Raw genomic sequence first — 20,984 nt, 5'->3', positions numbered from 1 at the left:
TTAGGTGTCTTGCTCAAGGACACTTCGACACACCCAGGGCGGGGGATCGAACCGGCAACCCTCCGACTGCCAGACAACCTCCTGAACTATGTCGCCCCCGTTCCTCTGGCAGCTGTCCACATCTGTTCATCACCATCAGAACAGCATGTTTCAATGCTTGTGAGATGATAACTGTTAGGCAGATGGTGTTTTATTTAGTATGTAAAATGAATGCAAGTTTTGAATGAACAGCATCGTAGTAGTCATACACACTGGGTTAACAGCAAAGGTCCTCTGCCTCTGTGGGCCCTGTTTGCACTCTCCACAAGAAAAAAGTTGATAATTCAACACTAGGTTAAGAAATAGTAGGGTGCCAGTTTTCATTGAACAGTTATTCATTCTGAATTACATGCAAGTTCAGTAGTCTTAGTAGGCCGTATACCATGTATGTGGATAGTGTTATAGCTCTAAATTGTTTGAGAAGATAACTATGACATCTAAAAGCTGCTAGCTGGCCCTACAGTGAAAGCAGGTGCCAGGAGGCTACATCAAATAGAATGTCAAAGTTATTTCAGTGCAGAAATATGCATTCACTTTGAGAAGGTTTATTTTTACCAAAGCACATGCTGGAAAAGGCCTTTCTATGTGGAGTGTGCATGTTCTCCCGGTGTCCGCGTGGGTTTCCTCCGGGTACTCCGGTTTCCACCCACATTCCTAAGACATGCAGATAGGGTAATTGGAGACTCTAAGTTGCCCATAGGTGTGAGTGTGTGAGTGAATGGTGTGTGTGCCCTGCGATAGATTGGCGCCTGTCCAGGGTGTATTCCTCCCTCTCGCCCAATGCACGCTGGGATAGGCTCCAGCACCCCCCATGACCCTGCCCAGGAATAAGCGGGTATAGGTAATGGATGGATTGGTAACTGTGCTTCACCAGGTGTTTTCCCAGTAATATGCATCCATGAGTTAACATTTCTTTTGTCCTTTGAAGATCTGGCCTTTTCGAATGCATCTTGCGTTACAGTCCAACACACTCTTTAGGAAATTCTTATATCATATACTTCATTTTGTATTCTTTCACAATAGTGCTGAGACGTACTACTTCATCAATTTCGATAGTATTTAGAATTATTATCAATGGAAAGTGATTTGTTTCACTTTAGTGCTGAAAACATCAAAGACCTGTGCATTGAGAGATACCACAACCTCGGCGACATCCAAACTGCTTGTGTTGAATACACTGAGAAGCCGCCTTGTGTCATGAAATGACCGTAAAACTTTAGTCTGTAGCCATGATGTGGGGCTACGCTAATGAGCTAATGAGCTAATGAGCTAATGGCGAACACTACAACTAGGCTGCTAGTGACAGGTTCAGATAGCTTTAAATTAGCCAGGCTGAAATAAATACAAAAAATAAAACCATTATTCATCTGTGCATACAAACATACATAGGTACATATGCCCAAGTATCATAAAAGTAAAGCTAATGTTACATTCCAAAATAATATATTCAGCTTGCAAAGCATAAACAATGTTTTGACAGCTCAGTTGCTGTGAGTTCTACAGTTAATCCAAGCAGACAATCACCTGCATTATGGAAAATTTAATCATTATCTCATCTGCATTACACAAAGGGAAGAAAATTAATCAATTAATGGAATAACTACTTATTAACACAATTTGTGAGTTGTCTAAATATTTAGACATGCATTAGAATTGGTTAACTCTGTTGAAGATACATGCCTTTTCAAAGACCCTTTATTAAAAAAAAAAATTAAGACTATAGATGACACCAAATTGGTTCTTCTTTCTCCTTTCAGTTTTTATTCTTGAACTGTGTATATGCTTCATGCTTTGGAACTGGCCACGTCCCCACCAGAGAGGAGAACCAATCATTTCAGTAATTTTACCTTTGTACAGCTGTCCCTGTCAGTGGAAGGCAGAAGAGTAGCTAGGGTTTGGCTTTGGGACACGATGCATGTATTTAGAAGCACTATTACTATCACATGCTGTCTATACGGCCTTTTTGCCAATTCCATTGAAATGCATGACATTGAAACACATGCTAAATAACCTCGGTAAATGGAGTACAACAGATGTTCACTGATCAGTGCAGTTTGCTGCCACTGTGGAGAGCATTCAGTTGGGCCCGTCATCCTCTGAGGAATGACCCTGGGATCAGTGTCTGAATACAGGCCGCATGGGTAGATGCCAGCGTGTGCCATGCGCGTCTCTGCGGTGACTGAAATAGCACTTGTCCGCCGGGTAGGGTGTTGCTTTTCCCTGTAACCCGACTCCGGTGAGGTCGCTCACGTCGTCTGTGCCGTCCACAGATGTGCGCCGTTCTCAGAGCCCCAGCGAGAGGGTGAGTGCTCCCGGGCTGCCTGCCGCTGAACTTCACAACGAGGGAACTTAGAAACCGTCTCTGCTGTCGACGGACAGCAAAATTGAGCTCTGGGGAATACCTGCTGAAACCTACCTCTGTTGCTTCTTCTGCGGGGTCGGGAGAGAGTGGAGAACGGGGAAGATTTTGTTTTTGACGTTTCGGTGGTTTAGCGTTCTCTGAGCGGGCGGACGGACCTCCTCTGACCATGGTGGACGTGGTGTGGGCAGTGAGCATGGCGGTGTGCGGGCTGGTCATACTGACCATGACCGTGTACTTCCATCAGAAGAACCAGGCCGAGCTGGCGGCTGAGGAGGCGGAGAGGAAGAAGAAGCACGCCGCCGCCCTGGCGGCGACCATGGGCGGGGGCGGAGGCGGGGGCGGGGGCGGGGGCAAGCAGCTGCACCTGAGCGCGGAGCAAATCGAGCGGGACCTGGACCGGCTGTGTCTGCTCTTCAGCATCTCCGCCGAGCCCGCTCGCAAGCGGGGTTCCCCGAAGCCGCCCCCAGAAGCACCAAAACCGGCTCCGGCTGCCCCCAAGGAGGTCCCAAAACCAGCCCCGGCTGCCCCCAAGGAGGTCCCAAAACCACCCCCGGCTGCTCCTAAGGAGGTTCCGAAACCACCCCCAGCTGCCCCTAAGGAGGTCCCGAAACCACCCCCGGCTGCCCCCAAAGAGGTTCCGAAACCTCCCCCGGCTGCCCCCAAGGAGGTCCCGAAACCACCCCCAGCTGCCCCTGAGGAGGTTCCTAAACTCCCAGAGGAGGTGACTGAGAAACCTGCGGAAGCCCCACCCCACCCCACCGAACCCTTGAGAAGCGAGCGCAAGTCCAGGGCGGAGGTATGGAGGGTGCTCTTTCCCTGTCCACTGTCCTTGTACTGCATCCCAAAATTCCTATACGTTTTCACACGTGATTTTCACTCGTGTCTTAATCTTGCCTAATTCGTAAATGTCCTGCAAATGTGGAAAGCGGCAGCGGTTTGAAAAGTGATGGATGGCAAATCCCTGAGTGCCTTTGCAGGTCACCAATGCTCGTAAATTATCTTCCGCCATCTTCCGCAAGATAGAAATCTAAGTGTGCCGGGGGAGGGAGGGGCTCGCTAGTTTGGGAATTTGGTCACTGCCCTGGTCATTGGCACCTCCTCTGCCCCACGTCAACCACAATCGATGCGCCCGTGTCTGTATTTGGTGCACTTGTGCACTGATCTTTCAGTGCTGATATTCCTGGCATGAGGGATGGGACAGAATATTTGTGTGTGGATGGTATAGCGCACGCTTTAAAGGGAGCGTATGGTAATGGCCCCAGCAGGATTATGTGAGATGGTGTAAGGTTGCCTTCAGGACCTGAGTGGAATTCGGCTCAGGAGGTGATACCTAGCCGGGGTGCTGGGACCAGGCCCGAGCTGGACCCTGGCCACATCACAGGCAGTCGCTGGGGACGGGGTTGTTTACAGAGCTGAGCCAGCAGGGCGGTGATGAGCAGCTTTTAAAGAGGGCCACGGGTGCCCCCTGCGTGTGCTAAATACAGAGATGCCAGTCAGGCCAACCTCACACCCTGCTCCGATATACTGCAGTTTGAGTAGGAGGGCGGTTAACTGCTTCAGGTCTCCTGCAGGTCCTGGGGTCAAGACCTGCTACTGATATACCGCCATAGTTTCAGGTTCTCCTCCTGATGATCCATCAGGATAATGCATTGCCCGAGGGGCCGGCCCTTCCCAAACTGCAACGATATTCAGAACGTGTCTGTAAGGTATTTGCGGAGCAGTGAGCATTCAACATAAAATGAAAACATAGAACAGGCACAAAATAAAACAACTCTCTAGGGTTTTCGACATACTTGTTCCTGGTTATGGTTATACACTTTGTTGTACGTCGCTCTGGATAAGAGCGTCTGCCAAATGCCTGTAATGTAATGTAATGTAACATTATGAAACAGTATAATGATATAATGATGAGTTAGGCACTCTCCATATATCATACAAATCAACATCTGTACAGAACCAAACTAGAACTTTTATGAGAAGTAATACCGAGGTGGAGATTGATCAGTATTGGAGTTAGGGGACCGATTGAAATTGTAAGGATTTGGTTTCTGTCTCAGGAAGGACAAGCAAGTTTATCTGACTCATTTTCATTCAATTTAAAAACCTGTAACTAGAATGTTTTGGACATTTTGTTAGTAAGAGTGGGGAAAGGTGCTAAAGAAACATGATATGCTGAGCAATAACCTGATGTGTATACTTTGGTGTATGACTTGTACCTAGCTCTGATTTAGATGTGGGACCTGACTCTGAAATTCAAGCCTATATACCACAATGGCCGGAACATAGTTACACCTGAGAACATACGCACCAGCTCTTGTGGGGTTTATGACTGGGTTTCAAGGGTTCACAATGAGCATTTTGGCTTGGACCCAAGTGCAGAGAAGTTTAGGGATTTAGAGGTTGAAATTCAAAAAGGTTGAGAGGCCAGAAAAAAAAATACATAAAAACACTGGATGCAGAGAACACAACATGGGAGGCAAAGCACTGGGAAAAGCACAGGAAAGCAGAAGGCATGAGGGGATGACATAAAACTGGGAGGTTGCTCAGAGGCTCAGCAGGGAACTCAGAGGAAACACTTAGGCAACTAAGTATGCCTGAAGACAATCACATAAGCATGCAGACCCAAGCAACTGAACAAGAACCGATCATTCAGTAATTGCAACATAAGCCACCAGAACAGCTTCAATTCACCTTGGCATAGATTCTAGAAGTCTCTGGAACTCTACTGGAGGAGTGGAACACTATTCTTCCAAAAGATACATTCCCTCATTTGATGTTTTGGTGATGATGGTGGAGAGTGCTGTCTTACACATTAGTCCAAAATTTCCCATAGATGTTCAGTTGGGTGGAGATCTGGTCAAGGCCATAGCATATTATTTTCATCATTTTCGTACGCTCAGAATAAGTTTGTTTTGATTTGCAGTGTCCCTTCCCTCTAAGGGGACAAGTGGACTAACGCCGCACAGCATAACAGAGCCACCAGACCCCCTCACTGCAGGGGTTAAGCATTCAGGCCTGTACCGTTCTCTTGGTGTACGCCACACATGCACTTGCCTACTTGTCAAGAATGTGGTGATGGATGACTCATCTGACCATATCTATTTTTTCCACATCTCTGTAGACCAGTGCCTATGGTTTTTTACTCCACTAAAGTCTCAAATGTGCATTTGTCTTTGTAGTGAGTGGTTTATGTACTGCAGCCCCCTCTAATATCCCTCTCTATGCATTTGTCGATGGACTGTTCTTGCTCACAGTGCGATCATGTCCTGCATTGACATTCTCAGTCACCTGAGGAAGCGTTGCTCTTCATACACACACATTAGTCACATGAAAACAATTGGACTTTATATTTTGAGTGGTGTCCACAGAAGCGCTTTGCTTATTTTATTTATCTGTTGCAGAGGAGCTTGTTTCAAGCTTCAATTACACCGGTACTCTGGCTTTGTTTACAGTTTTTTGGTTTTCCCAGTTCTCAAGTGTAATTCTTCTTATTTTTTTCACATAGTCTCCATCGACTCAGTACATTAATATTCACCTACATGATGTATGAATATAAAATGATTTTCCATACACTTCAGTATGGTCATTGTGTGTTTATAGTGGTGGGCAGCGGGAGGGTGACAGAGAAGCTGATCGCTGCAGTAGTAGAGTATGGGATCTGGATCTCTTCTCTGCTTTGAAAAAGTGATATTTCTCAAAGTCACTCACCCCCTTTTGTTTTTTTAACTTCAGGATACAAGATCAGATCATTACCCAGTATCCTACATTTCAATAACGTAAATAAAAAGAATGATTCCACTGCTTGAGAGATCCGTTATGTGTAGGACATGTAAAAATGTTATCAGAACTCATCTCTTGCCGTTTGCCATGTGTGTCCTTCCGCAGGGCCCCAAGGAGAGTGAGCACATCAAATCAGAGATTGGTGAGTCCTTACAACTACAGCTCCATTACATTTTTAACCCGTTCAGTTTCCTGTGCACACACTGCCATCAATGGAAATGAGTAAAAGGTACATTTTGCACTGATATCAGGAATGATAATATTTGGAACCGGGGTAGGGCATTAGTGTTGTCACCTTTTTGCATAGAAACCAGAGAGGAACTCCAATCCAACAGACTCCATTCATGGAGTATATTGATAATAAAAAAATACAACAATACCAATGGTTATTGGTGGTTACCTTCTGGCTGCATTGTCTAGATATGGCAAGGAACCGTGGAAGCACAGCCACATATCCACCAATCACTGCAGCCATTGTTCTGTTATTATCAACATACTCCATGATTGGTTGAGGTCCTGTACGGTTTCTATGTCAAAGGCAACTCTATAGTTGTTTTATCCCTATTCTATTACGCTGACAGATATCAGGAAGTACTGCTCTACATATAGAGTAGCCAATGCATGGAAAAGTTTGTGAGGCTTGATGCAGTGCTGGATATTCTTGAGTCTGTTGGTAAATCACAAGCCAGGATGGGCTGAAAGGTCTGTCTTCATCACATGCTCTTACCTGCTGAGAGAGTGAGCGGCAGAGATGAACCCACACCCCCACAGGTGGGCAGTGGGGGCAGCCCCATGATGGTTAGAGGTTATGGGACAGACTTTGTTACTTGAAGCATTTCACGTTTCAAGTCCTGGTTGGATATCACTGTTGTACTCCTTGATGACGGTACTTATAGGAGCCAAAATAGAAATATCCCTGGGTAATGGCATCTGCTTGCCAGATAAATAAGTGTAATGTAGTAGTGTACTGTAGGTGCGATTATTGCCCATGCAATGGTTTTTGCTTGTTTTTGAGTGTGCATGCTGTGAGCTGAGGGCTCTGTTGTTCCTTCTCCTGCAGAGCAAGCAGTACAGGAGACTCAGTAAACCACAGGACAGACCAGCGCTTCTCCCCAACTGGCATCGGGTGAGTCCAGGACCCCGTCCGAAAAGCATTAGCGGGCTAGATAACAGGCTAGATAAACTTCTGGCTCGAACAACGATGGGCTCACCTGCGTGGCTCTGCATGAAAAAGACATCACATGACTTAGGCACGAGTTGCATTATAACTGTAGATAACTGAAGTATGGCCATCTCATTCAGACACATTCTATATTTACCGGAGCAGATCTCCCGATGATTCGTAATGTATACTACATGGCCAAAAGTATGCGGACGCCCAAACATCACATCCATATGTGCTTGTTGAACCACTGGGGAGCTAGGGTGGAGAAGCTCCGCGGTAGGGACGAGCGAGAACCGTTCACCCGGATGGCAGGGGGTTCAAGTCGCCCGGCTGCAGCAGAGCGGAGTGGTCGAGCTGGCGTGTAGGGTTGAATTATGTCCTGTAAGTAGGTGGGGGCTGTCCTGTCGGCTGCAGGCTCAGGACTTTGAACCACCTGATCCTGGTGGTGACCTCAGCAGTGGAGTACCATGTGAGAACTTAGGAAGGTTGAAGACAAGTCAGGCAGCGGTGCTCTGGACAAGTTGTAGTGGCTGTGTGGCACAGGCTGTACAAATAGAAGCATGATTGCTATATTTGTGTAAATGTAATCACACTTTCTTCATCCTGCTCAGAAAATTGCACTTATGCAAATGCTTAGTGTGTATCGTTTGAATGACAGGCCTATGCTTTTCTGTGCTGGATTAAGCCAAGCATTCATTCTACTAAGCGTAAATTTAATTATATATCAATAGAAATTATTTATTTTCTAAGGCTTGAATAATTATATGAGCATGCTTGCTAAAGCAGGTTATACTACTCGGCTCTCTACGGATGCTTTAAACATCGTTACAAACGGCGCAAGACCCTCTCCTGATTGATTAGTTTCTCCTTGACTTCCCTGATGGCTTTTTCTCATCCACCACCCATGAAATTATTGTGTCGAACACCGGAAAATGTACACCAACCAAACAGTGTGATCTGTTAGAGATAGTACTTTTGGATCTTGGTAAATGAGGATAAGATCTTGGATCTTAGTATATGAGGCTTTATGTGTACGACTACGAATAATTAATCTATAAAACCATCCCTTTGTATTATAATATGTTGTTGTGGACCACAGGAATGCACCCACATGGGGTTGGGGGGAAATTCACACACCATTTTATTAACCCAAAGGGTAAACAGTACAATCCATAAAATAAGTTCACCAGCGGTAACCGAATTCAAGTTCAGTTACTTATAAATGTCGCATAAAAACAGTTGCTGACCAAAGTCCCACACAAAATAAAATAAATTTAAAAATAAATAAGGAAAATGAAAACACCAACTTAAGCACGAAGACACACAAAAAGAAGTCATATAGAGACAGAGGCTAAACAGTAGAGAGGGGTGCCCAGGCAAAATGGGGACCGGAGCGGGAGGCCCCAGGCAGAGGGAGCGGGAGCAGTGAGGGGTCAGGAGCGGGGGGCCCCAGCAGAGAGAGCGGGAGCAGTGAGGGGTCAGGAGCAGGGGCCCCAGGCAGAGAGAGCGGGAGCAGTGAGGGGTCAGGAGCAGGGGCCCCAGGCAGAGCGAGCAGGAGCAGTGAGGGGTCAGGAGCAGGGGCCCCAGGCAGAGAGAGCGGGAGCAGTGAGGGGTCAGGAGCGGGGGGCCCCAGGCAGAGAGAGCGGGAGCAGTGAGGGGTCAAGAGCAGGGGCCCCAGGCAGAGAGAGCGGGAGCAGTGAGGGGTCAGGAGCGGGGGGCCCAGCAGAGAGAGCGGGAGCAGTGAGGGGTCAGGAGCAGGGGCCCCAGGCAGAGAGAGCGGGAGCTGTGAGGGGTCAGGAGCAGGGGCCCCAGGCAGAATGAGCGGGAGCAGTGAGGGGTCAGGAGCGGGGGGCCCCAGCAGAGAGAGCGGGAGCAGTGAGGGGTCAGGAGCAGGGGCCCCAGCAGAGAGAGCGGGAGCAGTGAGGGGTCAGGAGCAGGGGCCCCAGCAGAGAGAGCGGGAGCAGTGAGGGGTCAGGAGCGGGGGGCCCCAGCAGAGAGAGCGGGAGCAGTGAGGGGTCAGAGCAGGGGCCCCAGCAAGAGAGCGGAGCAGTGAGGGGTCAGGAGCAGGGGCCCCAGGCAGAGAGAGCGGGAGCAGTGAGGGGTCAGGAGCAGGGGGCCCAGCAGAGAGAGCAGGAGCAGTGAGGGGTCAGGAGCAGGGGCCCCAGGCAGAGAGAGGGGGCAGTGAGGGGTCAGGAGCAGGGGCCCCAGCAGAGAGAGCGGGAGCAGTGAGGGGTCAGGAGCAGGGGCCCCAGCAGAGAGAGCGGGAGCAGTGAGGGGTCAGGAGCAGGGGGCCCCAGCAGAGAGAGCAGGAGCAGTGAGGGGTCAGGAGCAGGGGCCCCAGGCAGAGAGAGCGGGAGCTGTGAGGGGTCAGGAGCAGGGGCCCCAGCAGAGAGAGCGGGAGCAGTGAGGGGTCAGGAGCAGGGGGGCCCCAGGCAGAGAGAGCGGGAGCAGTGAGGGGTCAGGAGCAGGGGCCCCAGCAGAGAGAGCGGGAGCAGTGAGGGGTCAGGAGCAGGGGCCCCAGGCAGAGAGAGCGGGAGCAGTGAGGGGTCAGGAGCAGGGGCCCCAGGCAGAGAGAGCGGGAGCAGTGAGGGGTCAGGAGCAGGGGGCCCCAGGCAGAGAGAGCGGGAGCTGTTCAGGGTGTTCTGCTCCAGCCTCACTGCAAGCCACAGAAATAGATGTTATTAATAGATTATTGATTGCCTGCAGGTGCATCCACTGGTCATGAGCGCCACTCGACTCCCACTCCAAATACACACTGAAACCACACCCCGCTAACACGCGATCCCACCCCAGTCATGCTTCGACTGGCCTCTTACTCTCCACCCCATCCACCCCATATACCATCTTCTGTTGTACATTGCTTTAGAGAACTTTGCATGCACTGAATTGTAATTCTTTTTTTATGGTAACAGGTGTAGCTACTTAGCCTGAGTCATTTAATGGTAACTTAGTGACCTCTCTCTGTGTTTGATATGCTAGGTGTGTGTTCCCGAAACGATGTTAGATAAAGAATGGACATAGTTTGTTGGTAAAACTGCATTGAATTGTTGTGGTAACAAGCTGATTCTATATGGACCACAGTTCTTCCTAATAATGATTATGACACAAGGAATCAAAATAAATTGGAAAATCGGAAATCCATCCAGTGGATCCCACCCAACCCCCCTCAAAAAAAAAAAAAAAAAATCACCAATCCCACCACTACAGATAGATTACATCAGTTCCCTGTTTTATCAGTAGCATGAAGCTATGGATTGGAGTACTGTTTGTATATACTATCTAATAATAATAATAATAATCATAATCATAATAATCATAATACAGCACCTTTCATACATGCAATCCCGGTGAATATAATCCCTGTGAATATGGTAATGGTTATTTTTTCCTGTACAAATGAATGAGTCGATTGTCAGATGTTTGTGTTTTGTCACATCATTAAGTCTTGTAGTTTCAGGCTCTGAACACCAGATTGTGCTCTTTCTGTTTATTTGACTCAAAAGTGAAAATAAAAAAGTTATTAATATTTTAAAGCTTTATGTTAAACTGATACTCATTTAGACATAATCCTGAATTTGTAGCGGACCTGATGCTATCTCAACCCAAAGTGTGGGCCAGTACACTGGGATCTGGTCATCAGAAACAGGGACAATCACATTATAGAATGGGTCATAAACAACACCAATGGCTCACTATTTTGTACAGGGGCAAATAACCAACACCATATTCACTCATAATAATGTATATGCAAACCTCAAGTGTTTTGATGATTGGCTGGAGAGCACTTAGTTTCCAAGTATAAAACCACAATCATTCTCTTACCTTTAAACAAGAAGTTATCACGCTGGCGGGTAATTTCATGTTGTGTGTTTATATCAACAGTGGGACTACAAAATTTGAAGGTTTTCATCTTGCAATGATGACCTACGGCTTCCATCTGTAATGTCAAAGGCGTTCTTTCTCTGCGGCTCATTGGTTGCAAACACAGAACTGCGGTTTCAAATCTGGAAGTTACGCTTTTCTAGTCAGACACTGGTTGTGTTCAAAACCGCATATGTACTCATCATAATAACTGACCGTGATGTAAAATGAGCATGTAGTGTGTTTCTAGTGTATAGCATGTTCGTTTTGAGTACACAAAAAGATGTATGCTACATTAGCAGAAATTTTGAGTATGCATCTGTGCTTAGTCAATGGTCAACAGGAACAGCATAATGCATCGCGGCTGCATGTACGTCATCTGACCAACCAATCATATGGTGTGATTGCAAGGAATAATTTCGGATGAAACAACAATGACAATATCGCCACCAAGATTTTAAAGGGGCAGTTAGGAATTTCTGATATCCAGCCCAGTTTCTGATTCACCCATGATGTTGTCGATTGATACAGTCCAGCCTTCATACCATACCAGACATGAAACTCCTGCTAGTGAGCTGGACGTTATAATGGAATTAATCTATAACACCATTACACCCAAACCTCTATAATAACACCATTACACCAGAAGCTCTATAATAACACCATTACACACAAAGCTGTGTAATAACACCATTACACCAGAAGCTCTGTAATAACACCATTACACCAAAAGCTCTATAATAACACCATTACACCAGAAGCTCTATAATAACACCATTACACCAGAAGCTCTATAATAACACCATTACACCAGAAGCTCTATAATAACACCATTACACCAGAATCTCTATAATACACTATAACTGTTGTAATAATATCATGACACTGTAACTGTTGTAACATCATTACACTATAACTGTTGTAATAATAACTTTATAACATAACTTTATAATAAAAGCCTCATGCTTTTATTTCCCCTGGAGCTGTCACTGTCTCGTGCATGTGTGTGTTTGAAGGAGTCAACTTTTTTTGTATGGCCTTGTCTTAAAGACTAAATAACTTTTTTTGTTTTAAAGACTTAATCTGTTTCTGCTTCTAGGGGAAGTCATTCCAAAGCTTAGGAGACCTAAAGCTAAAATCTCTGCTGTCAGATTTAAGTTTTGAAATTTTAGGTGGGGTCCTGTTGGATTGTATTGATCAGTCAGTGTGCTGGTCAGTAGCTGTAATGCTTTATTTTTTATTTCACAGCCAATAAAGGGAAGCAGCAAGTGAGACTATTTAACATTTTTGGATCTTTGTCTAAAGCCTTGTTGTTCCTGTAGGTGGACTCCTGTTAATGGGACAAAACAGATGCTGCTGGATAATAAAGTGTTGCAGTAGTGTAGTGTAATTTCTTTGAAGGCACACATTTTTTATGTTGTAATGTAAGTGCTCACTGATTTTGATCGCTGGAACTATGTAGCGCCAGGCAAAAGCTGTACAGGATTGTGCTGCCACCCCTGCAGGTGGCAACAGATACTGCAGCTGAGATAAACAACATGCAGCCCCTTAGCCTCACGAATCAGGATTACATTACATTACAGGCATTTAGCAGACGCTCTTATCCAGAGCAACTTACACAACTTTTTGCATAGCATTTACACTGCATCTAATTATACAGCTGGATATATACTGAAGGAATGCAGGTTGAGTACCTTTCTCAAGGGTACAACGGCGGTGTTCTACCTAGGAATCGAACTTATAACCTTTCAGATACAAGCCCAGTTCCTTACCCACTATGCCACACTGCTACCCATCATGGATCATGCGCTATGACAATATGAGTCTGACGAAGGTGTGACCTAGGTGTGAAATAATTCTTACCAATTTCTTCATGGGATGGTCTTTCCTAAAAAGTCTGCCGTAAGTTGTTGATTCAGTGTCATGATCTCATATTAAGAAGTTTCCAGTTGGAGGTGGTTAGTCATGCCAAATGAGCAATTCAGCAGTATTAAAACTGGCAAAAGCCCAAACCAATAAGATTGCAGGATTTAAAAAAAAATTGTTTCCCCTTTTTTCACCCAAATATTCAATGCCCTATATTTTTCTGCTGCAGAGTCGAGACAGGACTTCCCGTCCTGACTGTCCCTGCATTTTTCTGTTTGTCCTTCACAGATAAGCAGGGAAGACTCACCTCCTGGAGAAGTGAATGAGCGATCACTCACAGACAGACCCGCCGTTACGGCTGACCCAGAAAACGAGCAGGACAGCAACACGGGGAGAGTAACCGAGAGACCTCACCCTAACGCAGCCGGGGAAACATCTCACACCTTATTAAGCCTTCTCTAGAGAACTTCACATCTTTACCTTACGAAAGCCCGACTGTCAGTACAAGCAGGTTTTTACATCATGTAACATTAAAAAATCATGAGATCGAGAGATCATGAGATCATTGTTTTCCCTCTTTCATTTTTCACTTTTAAGTCAGAACACTTCACCACCCATTGAAGAAGCTCATGTCAAATGCAGGTATTTTATATGCCCCAATGATAAATGTTTACTGTTATTGTAAGCTAGCAGTTAACCAGAAAATGATTTTTAAAAAGAGTGATGTTTGCAGGAATGCTTCTGTGTACATAAATTAGACTGCATCATTTCAGGTCTCACTGGCATGCATCAGTTTGTCTTGCATAAAAAACAATTAAGCTAATAAAGCCGTTTTCCCTGATACGTGTTGTTACTGAAACCCCTATGACTAGTGTCTAATTTCCAAACAGTTTAGAAAATAATACCTCAATAAATGCTGCAATGCTGCCATCTATTGGATAAAACAGTAATTGTCACCCTGCCGGGGATGATCCTTTTATTTACAAAATATACAAGTAAAAAATGCTACAGGCATCCACTAATAGACACAACCACTAATTTACAGTTTTGCATATAGCTTTACAAGGAAAGTGAAAATATTCAGGACACCCAAGGACAACACCGTGGAAAAGCTGGAAATGAAAGCATAGAGGATTTCACATTACGGTAGAATGCCAGGTATTCAGTACAACCCCTGTTCATTACCATCATAAATAAGATACGAAGGGGCAAGATACAAAGATGCAAAACAAATTTTTCTCAGTCCGTCTTGGTATTGTAAACATGTGCTAACTTAAAAAATGTACTCAAGATGAAGACCGAATACGCGAAAGTAGGGCTGAAGGTTGTGAGGAAGGCACTGTGGCAGTATTTGGGAGATGGGAGTGCAGAGCAGATGCATTAAGAGGAATGAAATGTCCAATTCAGCTCCGGCAAATGCATACCATTACCAGACAAGGCCACATGTATAATGCACGCGCTCGAGAAACCAAGTTGGAGTCGTCGGAAAGATAAAGAAGAATTGTGTGTGAACATAAACGTATGTAACAAACTCCCCCCAAATCTGAAAGGGTTTCATAACACAGCATCAGTTTGCAGCTTGTTTGAGAGGTTCTATAAAAAAAACAAAAAACAAACAAACAAAAAAAAAACATTTCCAACATGAATTACCCTGCTTATAGCCTACTCAGTAATATTAAAACATAAACAATATAACAGTGTATGTAAGGGCAAGGTAGCCTACATGTAGCATAATATATAACATTTAGTTAACTTGTATAAACACGGGCTCCACAAAACAGAGCATGTGAATATCACTACAGCCAAACTTCATATGCACTGGTTTATTATGGTCTGTATTACTATGGTAACTTTAGTAAATGTATAGGCTCTCTTGTTCATGCCACAAACCGTTTGGTTCGGTGGGAAGCAAGCATGCCGACAATTGTCTGACATAAAAGCGAACAGGGCAGGAGCAAACTGTGCATTGGGACAGCGTGAACGAGGAAGGGCATGAGCATATAAAAGAAAAGAACATTGCTTTATCTTAATAACCTGAGGGAGCGACCGGCGCGTAATCATAGCGAAAATAAAAAGCTAATTCCACTGTTACGGTAATAATCGCCAGCAGTTGTACAAGCCTGTATTTTTTTTATATGGTAGGCCTATGCAAGCACAAGGTACTGCATGTGGGATTAATTTTAATTGCATGGGATCCTTCACAAGAAAACTAGGTTGCTACTGAAATTGGAGTTCAATCGGGTGCTTCCCTCGATCAGTCCAGTGACATCATCTGAGTGTGAACGATATACCATCGTGGTCTTTCAGGTTAAACCCTGGTCGGGATTCATTGTTGCGGGCATAAAACATTCCACAGCACTTAAGAATGGAGTAGATTTGAATAGACTTTATTGTCAGCTGAAGAAATCTGTTTTTGTTTCACCAGTAGGAGATAAATTCATGATATGAATAACAGGATACAATTGCATACTGGGCGGAAGTGTAGTAGGCCTAATGGGTAAGGTCTTGTAACCTAAATGTTGCAGGTTCGATTCCCCCGCTAGAACGTATATACTAGAAGAGTATACTATCCAGCTGTATAATTGGATGCTATGTAAAAAAGAGAAAAAAAGTGAGTAAGATGCTCTGGATAAGAGCGTCTGCTTAATGCTTGTAATGTAATGTAACAATTCAGAACCATACACGTGTTTAAAAAACAGATAGGAAAGGATGTCTCCTGGGTGTTCGTGCAGGCTCTCTGTATTCTATAACAGCAGTCTGAGAGGGAAATTTAATAATGGGAGTTTAGATATTAGATATTAGAATAGATATAAAGAAAACCAAAACATGCAAGTTCTGTCACGAGACAAAGTAGATGCAAAGACAAGAGCCATGGAATCAAACCCCAATCTCAGACTCTGGAAAAGAGCAGGTACAAATATCTGCGAATAAAAAAATCCTACCGAGCTGTATGGGATTATTATTGGAAATATTTAGAAATTCTCCAACTGCCAACCACCATGTAGACAAGTAATTTTTAAATTAAGAGACGCTTGCTTAATTTGGACCACCGAACAAACTTTGCAGCGACAATGGCCAAAGATTCTCAAGGGAGGAATTCAAAGACTTTAGTAAACAGTTTAATTTCGCGCACGTAGCTTCAAGCCCGTATAACGCACAAGGAAAGGAGCACGAATGGCAAACTTGCCTGTAGCAGCCAGACCCACTGGCTGCTCTGATGAGCTGCAGTATGGGGTGGTTATAGCCGAAACATTCACAAGCACGTTTTACAATGTGATTGGTTTTGCTACTTGCATTGCGCGCTTTTATCTGTTCTGTTACTCATGCCATGATCCACTGGAAGTCGGAATTTGATAGTTCCGAGTCAGTTTCTAGACCACCATTCTGTGTTCCAGTGCATATGCTCGGGTAAACAAGGACACCTCCATGGACAGAAAGAAGCTTCTAGGACCTACATAAATTACTACAGCACCATTAGAAAAGAGAAATGGTGTGTCACACATCGCGACACACCCCTTTCTGAACAGAAGAGTTGGACATGGAGATACGTGAATCCGGAAACATTCCGGTATTTATTTACGTGCTTTAGAGAGAGACATAATTCAATCTAATACAAAACAACAAAACTGCTTCGCCCTTCAACCTCACGGGATCGGGGTAAAAATAATAAAGCAACACAACAAGCTAAAACGAAGACAAAATAACGAAACTGTGAGACTTCCTAGCCTTTCCCCGAGCTGGCACGTTCGTCTCTCCGTCTCTCGGCTCGCGTTTTCCTCGGGCACAGTCACCTACTGGGAAGAAAGCCCCCCTTTAAATACCTGGATTAATTACTGACGCACTCCAGGTGCGTGTGCCTACTTAACCAGTAGGCGTGGTCCTCAGACTTCTCCGAACCTCTCCCACAAACCGGGCCCTGCCACAGTGTATATATAAGGGAGGCTAACTGTCTTGCTCATGTTTGCTCATAAAAATTATGTTCAACAGCTGTGCAGTATGTCAAACTTGTGCAGACGGCCGTCTAGCAAGCTCAACAGTGAATGGTGGTGAACCACAGACAATACCCTAAAGTTGTAGAACTGTTTCAATTGCACGGTCAGATCCACTTGTCATCCGCAGTACCAGCAACAGGGAATTCAATGTCTTGGTGACCTCCTGAGAGCTCCTGCATCTTGTTGTAGGATTGGAAATGCGTTGCTCCCTTGCCTGTATAATGGCTACCGTCTTTTTTGTGAACTTTTTGTACGTCGCTTTGGATAAAAGCATCTGCCAAATAAATGTAATGTAATGTCTTTTACATTTTTTTGGAGCTTCCTCGAGAGTTGCCCATTTTCAGGCAACTCTATCTGGCTCAAAACTCAGCGTGAAGTGCTTAGACAACTTAGCAGCCACCTCCTTCGACGTTACCTTCATTGAACCCTAGCGCATGTTCAACCTGGTGTTCAATTCCGCTAAGTTTCTAGGTAGCTCGCCACCATCCGCTTCCAGCCGCTGCCTTGATAGCCTGATGACAAAGAGAGTTAAAACTGTCATTGTGGGGTAGCAGTGAATTGGTTGCACTTAAACAGGGCATCTCTTCTCCCAGCTTTGTACATCCTGCTACCTGAACTCCACTCATGTCACCGACCTCTAATTCTAAATAAACATGTAAACATCTGGTCAGTTTACATTAAATGGTAAATGGACTGCATTTATATAGCGCTTTTATCCAAAGCGCTTTACAATTGATGCCTCGCATTCACCAGAGCAGTTAGGGGTTAGGTGTCTTGCTCAGCGACACTTCGACACGCCCAGGGTGGGGATCGAACCAGCAACCCTCCGACTACCAGACAACCGCTCTTACCTCCTGAGCTATGTCGCCACTATACATTTATTTAGCAGACGCTTTTATCCAAAGCTTTTATCCGACGTATGAAAGTGCATTTCATGGTCATGGACAACTACAAGACACAGGTTCAATAAGGTACAATGCTCATTTCGTACAGCTATTTTTAGCCAAGAACACAGTTCAGTTCAACACTATTCTGACCTAACTTATGCCAAGCCAAACTAGGGAGAACAAGCTACAATATTAGGACAAATACATCTGGTCAGATGAAGTTGATGGGGCAGAAATAATTGATCATTAATGTTGATTAAAGCCAGTGGTGACTAGATTAATTCTTTTTCAAGTTATTAGCTGACTTCTCATGTTTAATAGATACACGATTGCACTCTGCCTGATGTCATAACAGAAAAGGAAGTGACACAGGACATCATGCAAACATTTAACTCACCAAGTACATGCATTTGGATCTTGATCATCAGTCCCTTGGTGCATATAATCCAGAAGTGAGATTTAGACCAGGATGCTTTGGTAAGATTAAGATGAGTTTAATCAGAAACATTAAATTCTTATTCAACAACATTTGTCATAAAATCACAAATCATTAAAACTAATCAAAGCTCATCATAAAAGTAATCATAAAAATTGTCTTTCATGAGAAACAACAGACTGGTATATTGTAAATGACAAGCATGTGCATGTGAGTGTCAGAGTGTGTAGAGAAAAGGTCACATCTCCCTTTTATACAGTAAGGTAAACAAACAGTCTCACAGAGGGGCAGGCTGGGATGTCTCCGGGCCCCATCATACTCAGACACTAAAACCAATTATAGGCCTGCTGTGATGCTACAGTGAATAGTGAATGCATTTACACTACACTGCCATTCCAAATACTCCCATTTCTCTTGCTGTGATGTTCCCCATTCAACTAAAACTAAGGTTTTTATATCTAACATGCTCTCAACATGTCACGGTACGGGTAGAGGGGACCCAAACGCAGAGGGGAAAAAAAAAAAAAAAAAAACGCGAACTCAAAAGGGAAAATTAACAAAGATTTTACTAACAAAAAGGGCAAACAACCAGGGAACAGACAAGGGCACGAAGGCCAAAACAAACTCAAAAAATATCGAAATAACAGAAAACAAGTCGAACTCACAAACACGGGCAGGGCAGAACACGGACAGGGCAGAACACGGGAAGGCAGAGCACAAGGAAAGGGCAAACAAAACACAGGCAGGTAGATATGGTGAAACAAACAGATGTCGGGAACAAACACAAACAATCTAATGAAACAACAGGAACTCAAAAACACAGGCAGGACAGAGTACAAGTGGAACAAACACAAACAGGTCACAAACACAGGCAGGTAACAAAGGGTCTAAAACATACGCAAGTTGGGAACAAACACAAGCAGGCAGGTACATGTACGTCAGGTAACAAACACAGGCAGGTACATACGGTTTTCAAACAGATTTCAGGAACAAACACAAGAAGGCAGGTACATGAAAGTCAGGAGACAAACACAAGGAACCAGCACCCGAGTCAAGGGAACAGAGAACTTAAATAGACAGGGGTAACAAGACACAGGTGAACTCAAAAAACAATCAAACCAGAAGGAGGGGATAAGACACAGGTGGGAACAATGATGGGATAACGAGACAATGAAACAATCATACAATTAACAGGAGGGGAGCAGGACACAAAAAAGGAGTGCCGCCATCTGGCGGCCCAACAAGGGAAACACAGACAGGAACACAGGACCATGACAGAACAAGTCTGGAGGACTCCTTTGGTTGGATGGGTATTCCTGTGACCTCTTAATGTCATTCAATAATTAGCTGCTAATTGTTTCCATCTTATTTATCTGGGCATCTTACCCACTTCCACTTGAAGGAAATGGAGAAGTTCGGATGGCCAACAAAGTTGTAAATACCAGAGGTAAACTCAGGCAAGTTCCAAGATACACAAGTTAACCAGTTCTTCAAAGTGTATAGCAATATTGTGCTATGCTTCGACAGTAACATGATGCAATATGATCACAATATACAGTATTTGCCCAAACACTGAAGGATGCCAAATGGCAACATCTAAAATGAACACAATAAATTAAGGGCTTGCACGTGATAACACTGGCAGTTGGGCATTTGCGACTATAAGTGCTCGCCAACCGTAGCTGCTGCTTGCAGCTGTATTTTTATTTAAGCTTTTCTTGTTATATTTGCTGCGCATGCACCTCTAGCTGCAGGGCCCTCTTGTTTACTTTGTTAGTCCCTAGAGGGGAGAGAAGTCTCTCTCTTCTCTGAGAAGCCTTTTCTCCTCTCTCAATCTGGCTATGGTCACTGCGGCTGTTATAGCCATGCCTAGTGCATGTGGCGCCACTTCCTCTGAATCAACTGCATTAGACAAACTGTAGGCGTATTATACACCATGTGATACACCAGCGGTATCACAATTTTTCCTCAATTGTTCACACATTTTTTGAAGCTATATTAAATCTCTAAACACAAATAAACAACACATGTATACAACAAGGATTATGCTTTTACATGTGGGCCCATTCAAAGATTTGTGTTTAATTAAAAATTCTACTGTCAACAAATCATGAAGTGTTTTTGTTGTACAGGACGTTACAGGACGTTGCAAATTTTACTCAGTATCCTTAAAAAATCATTTGGTAGTGTACCGAGTTAGTTAGCACATAAAATTATGAATACTATGTTGACCCTTTCTAGAAACTCACCTATCTGGCAAAATACAGACCTTCGTATTGGCGGTAAACCTTTTGAATTTCGCGCTTGGAAAGAAAAAGGGATTACTCATATTCACCATCTATTTGATGAAGGAAAGTTCATCCCATTTGAGGGTTTACAAGAAAAAATGGGTCTAAGCCCCTCCTCTTATTTTCAATATTTACAGTTAAAAGAGTTATTTAAATCAGGAATGGAATCGGTCACAGAAAAACAGTGGGTCAGAGCTGGGTCGGCAGAAATTAGGAACCCGAAAGGATTAGTCTCAAGGATTTATAGCAAACTTAGTAGAAGGCGAAAACACCTTGAGCTCCTCGGATGTCTGGATGGAAGACTTGGG

General features: G+C 44.4%; 1 protein-coding gene across 1 annotated transcript; it reads left to right on the top strand.

The window, feature by feature from the left end:
* Positions 1-2,198: 2,198 nt before the first annotated feature.
* On the top strand, positions 2,199-13,914 carry LOC135243914 (uncharacterized). Its single transcript, XM_064316056.1, has 4 exons — positions 2,199-3,197; positions 6,287-6,323; positions 7,242-7,307; positions 13,362-13,914. The coding sequence occupies exons 1-3, from the start codon at positions 2,568-2,570 to the stop codon at positions 7,265-7,267; spliced, it is 693 nt and encodes a 230-aa protein (XP_064172126.1). The 5' UTR covers positions 2,199-2,567; the 3' UTR covers positions 7,268-7,307; positions 13,362-13,914.
* Positions 13,915-20,984: the final 7,070 nt, after the last annotated feature.

This window comes from Anguilla rostrata, chromosome 17 (genome assembly GCF_018555375.3).
Source record: "Anguilla rostrata isolate EN2019 chromosome 17, ASM1855537v3, whole genome shotgun sequence".
NCBI lineage: Eukaryota > Metazoa > Chordata > Actinopteri > Anguilliformes > Anguillidae > Anguilla > Anguilla rostrata.
Note: the sequence above shows the minus strand (reverse complement) of the source record. Positions and strands in the feature narration are given on the sequence as shown.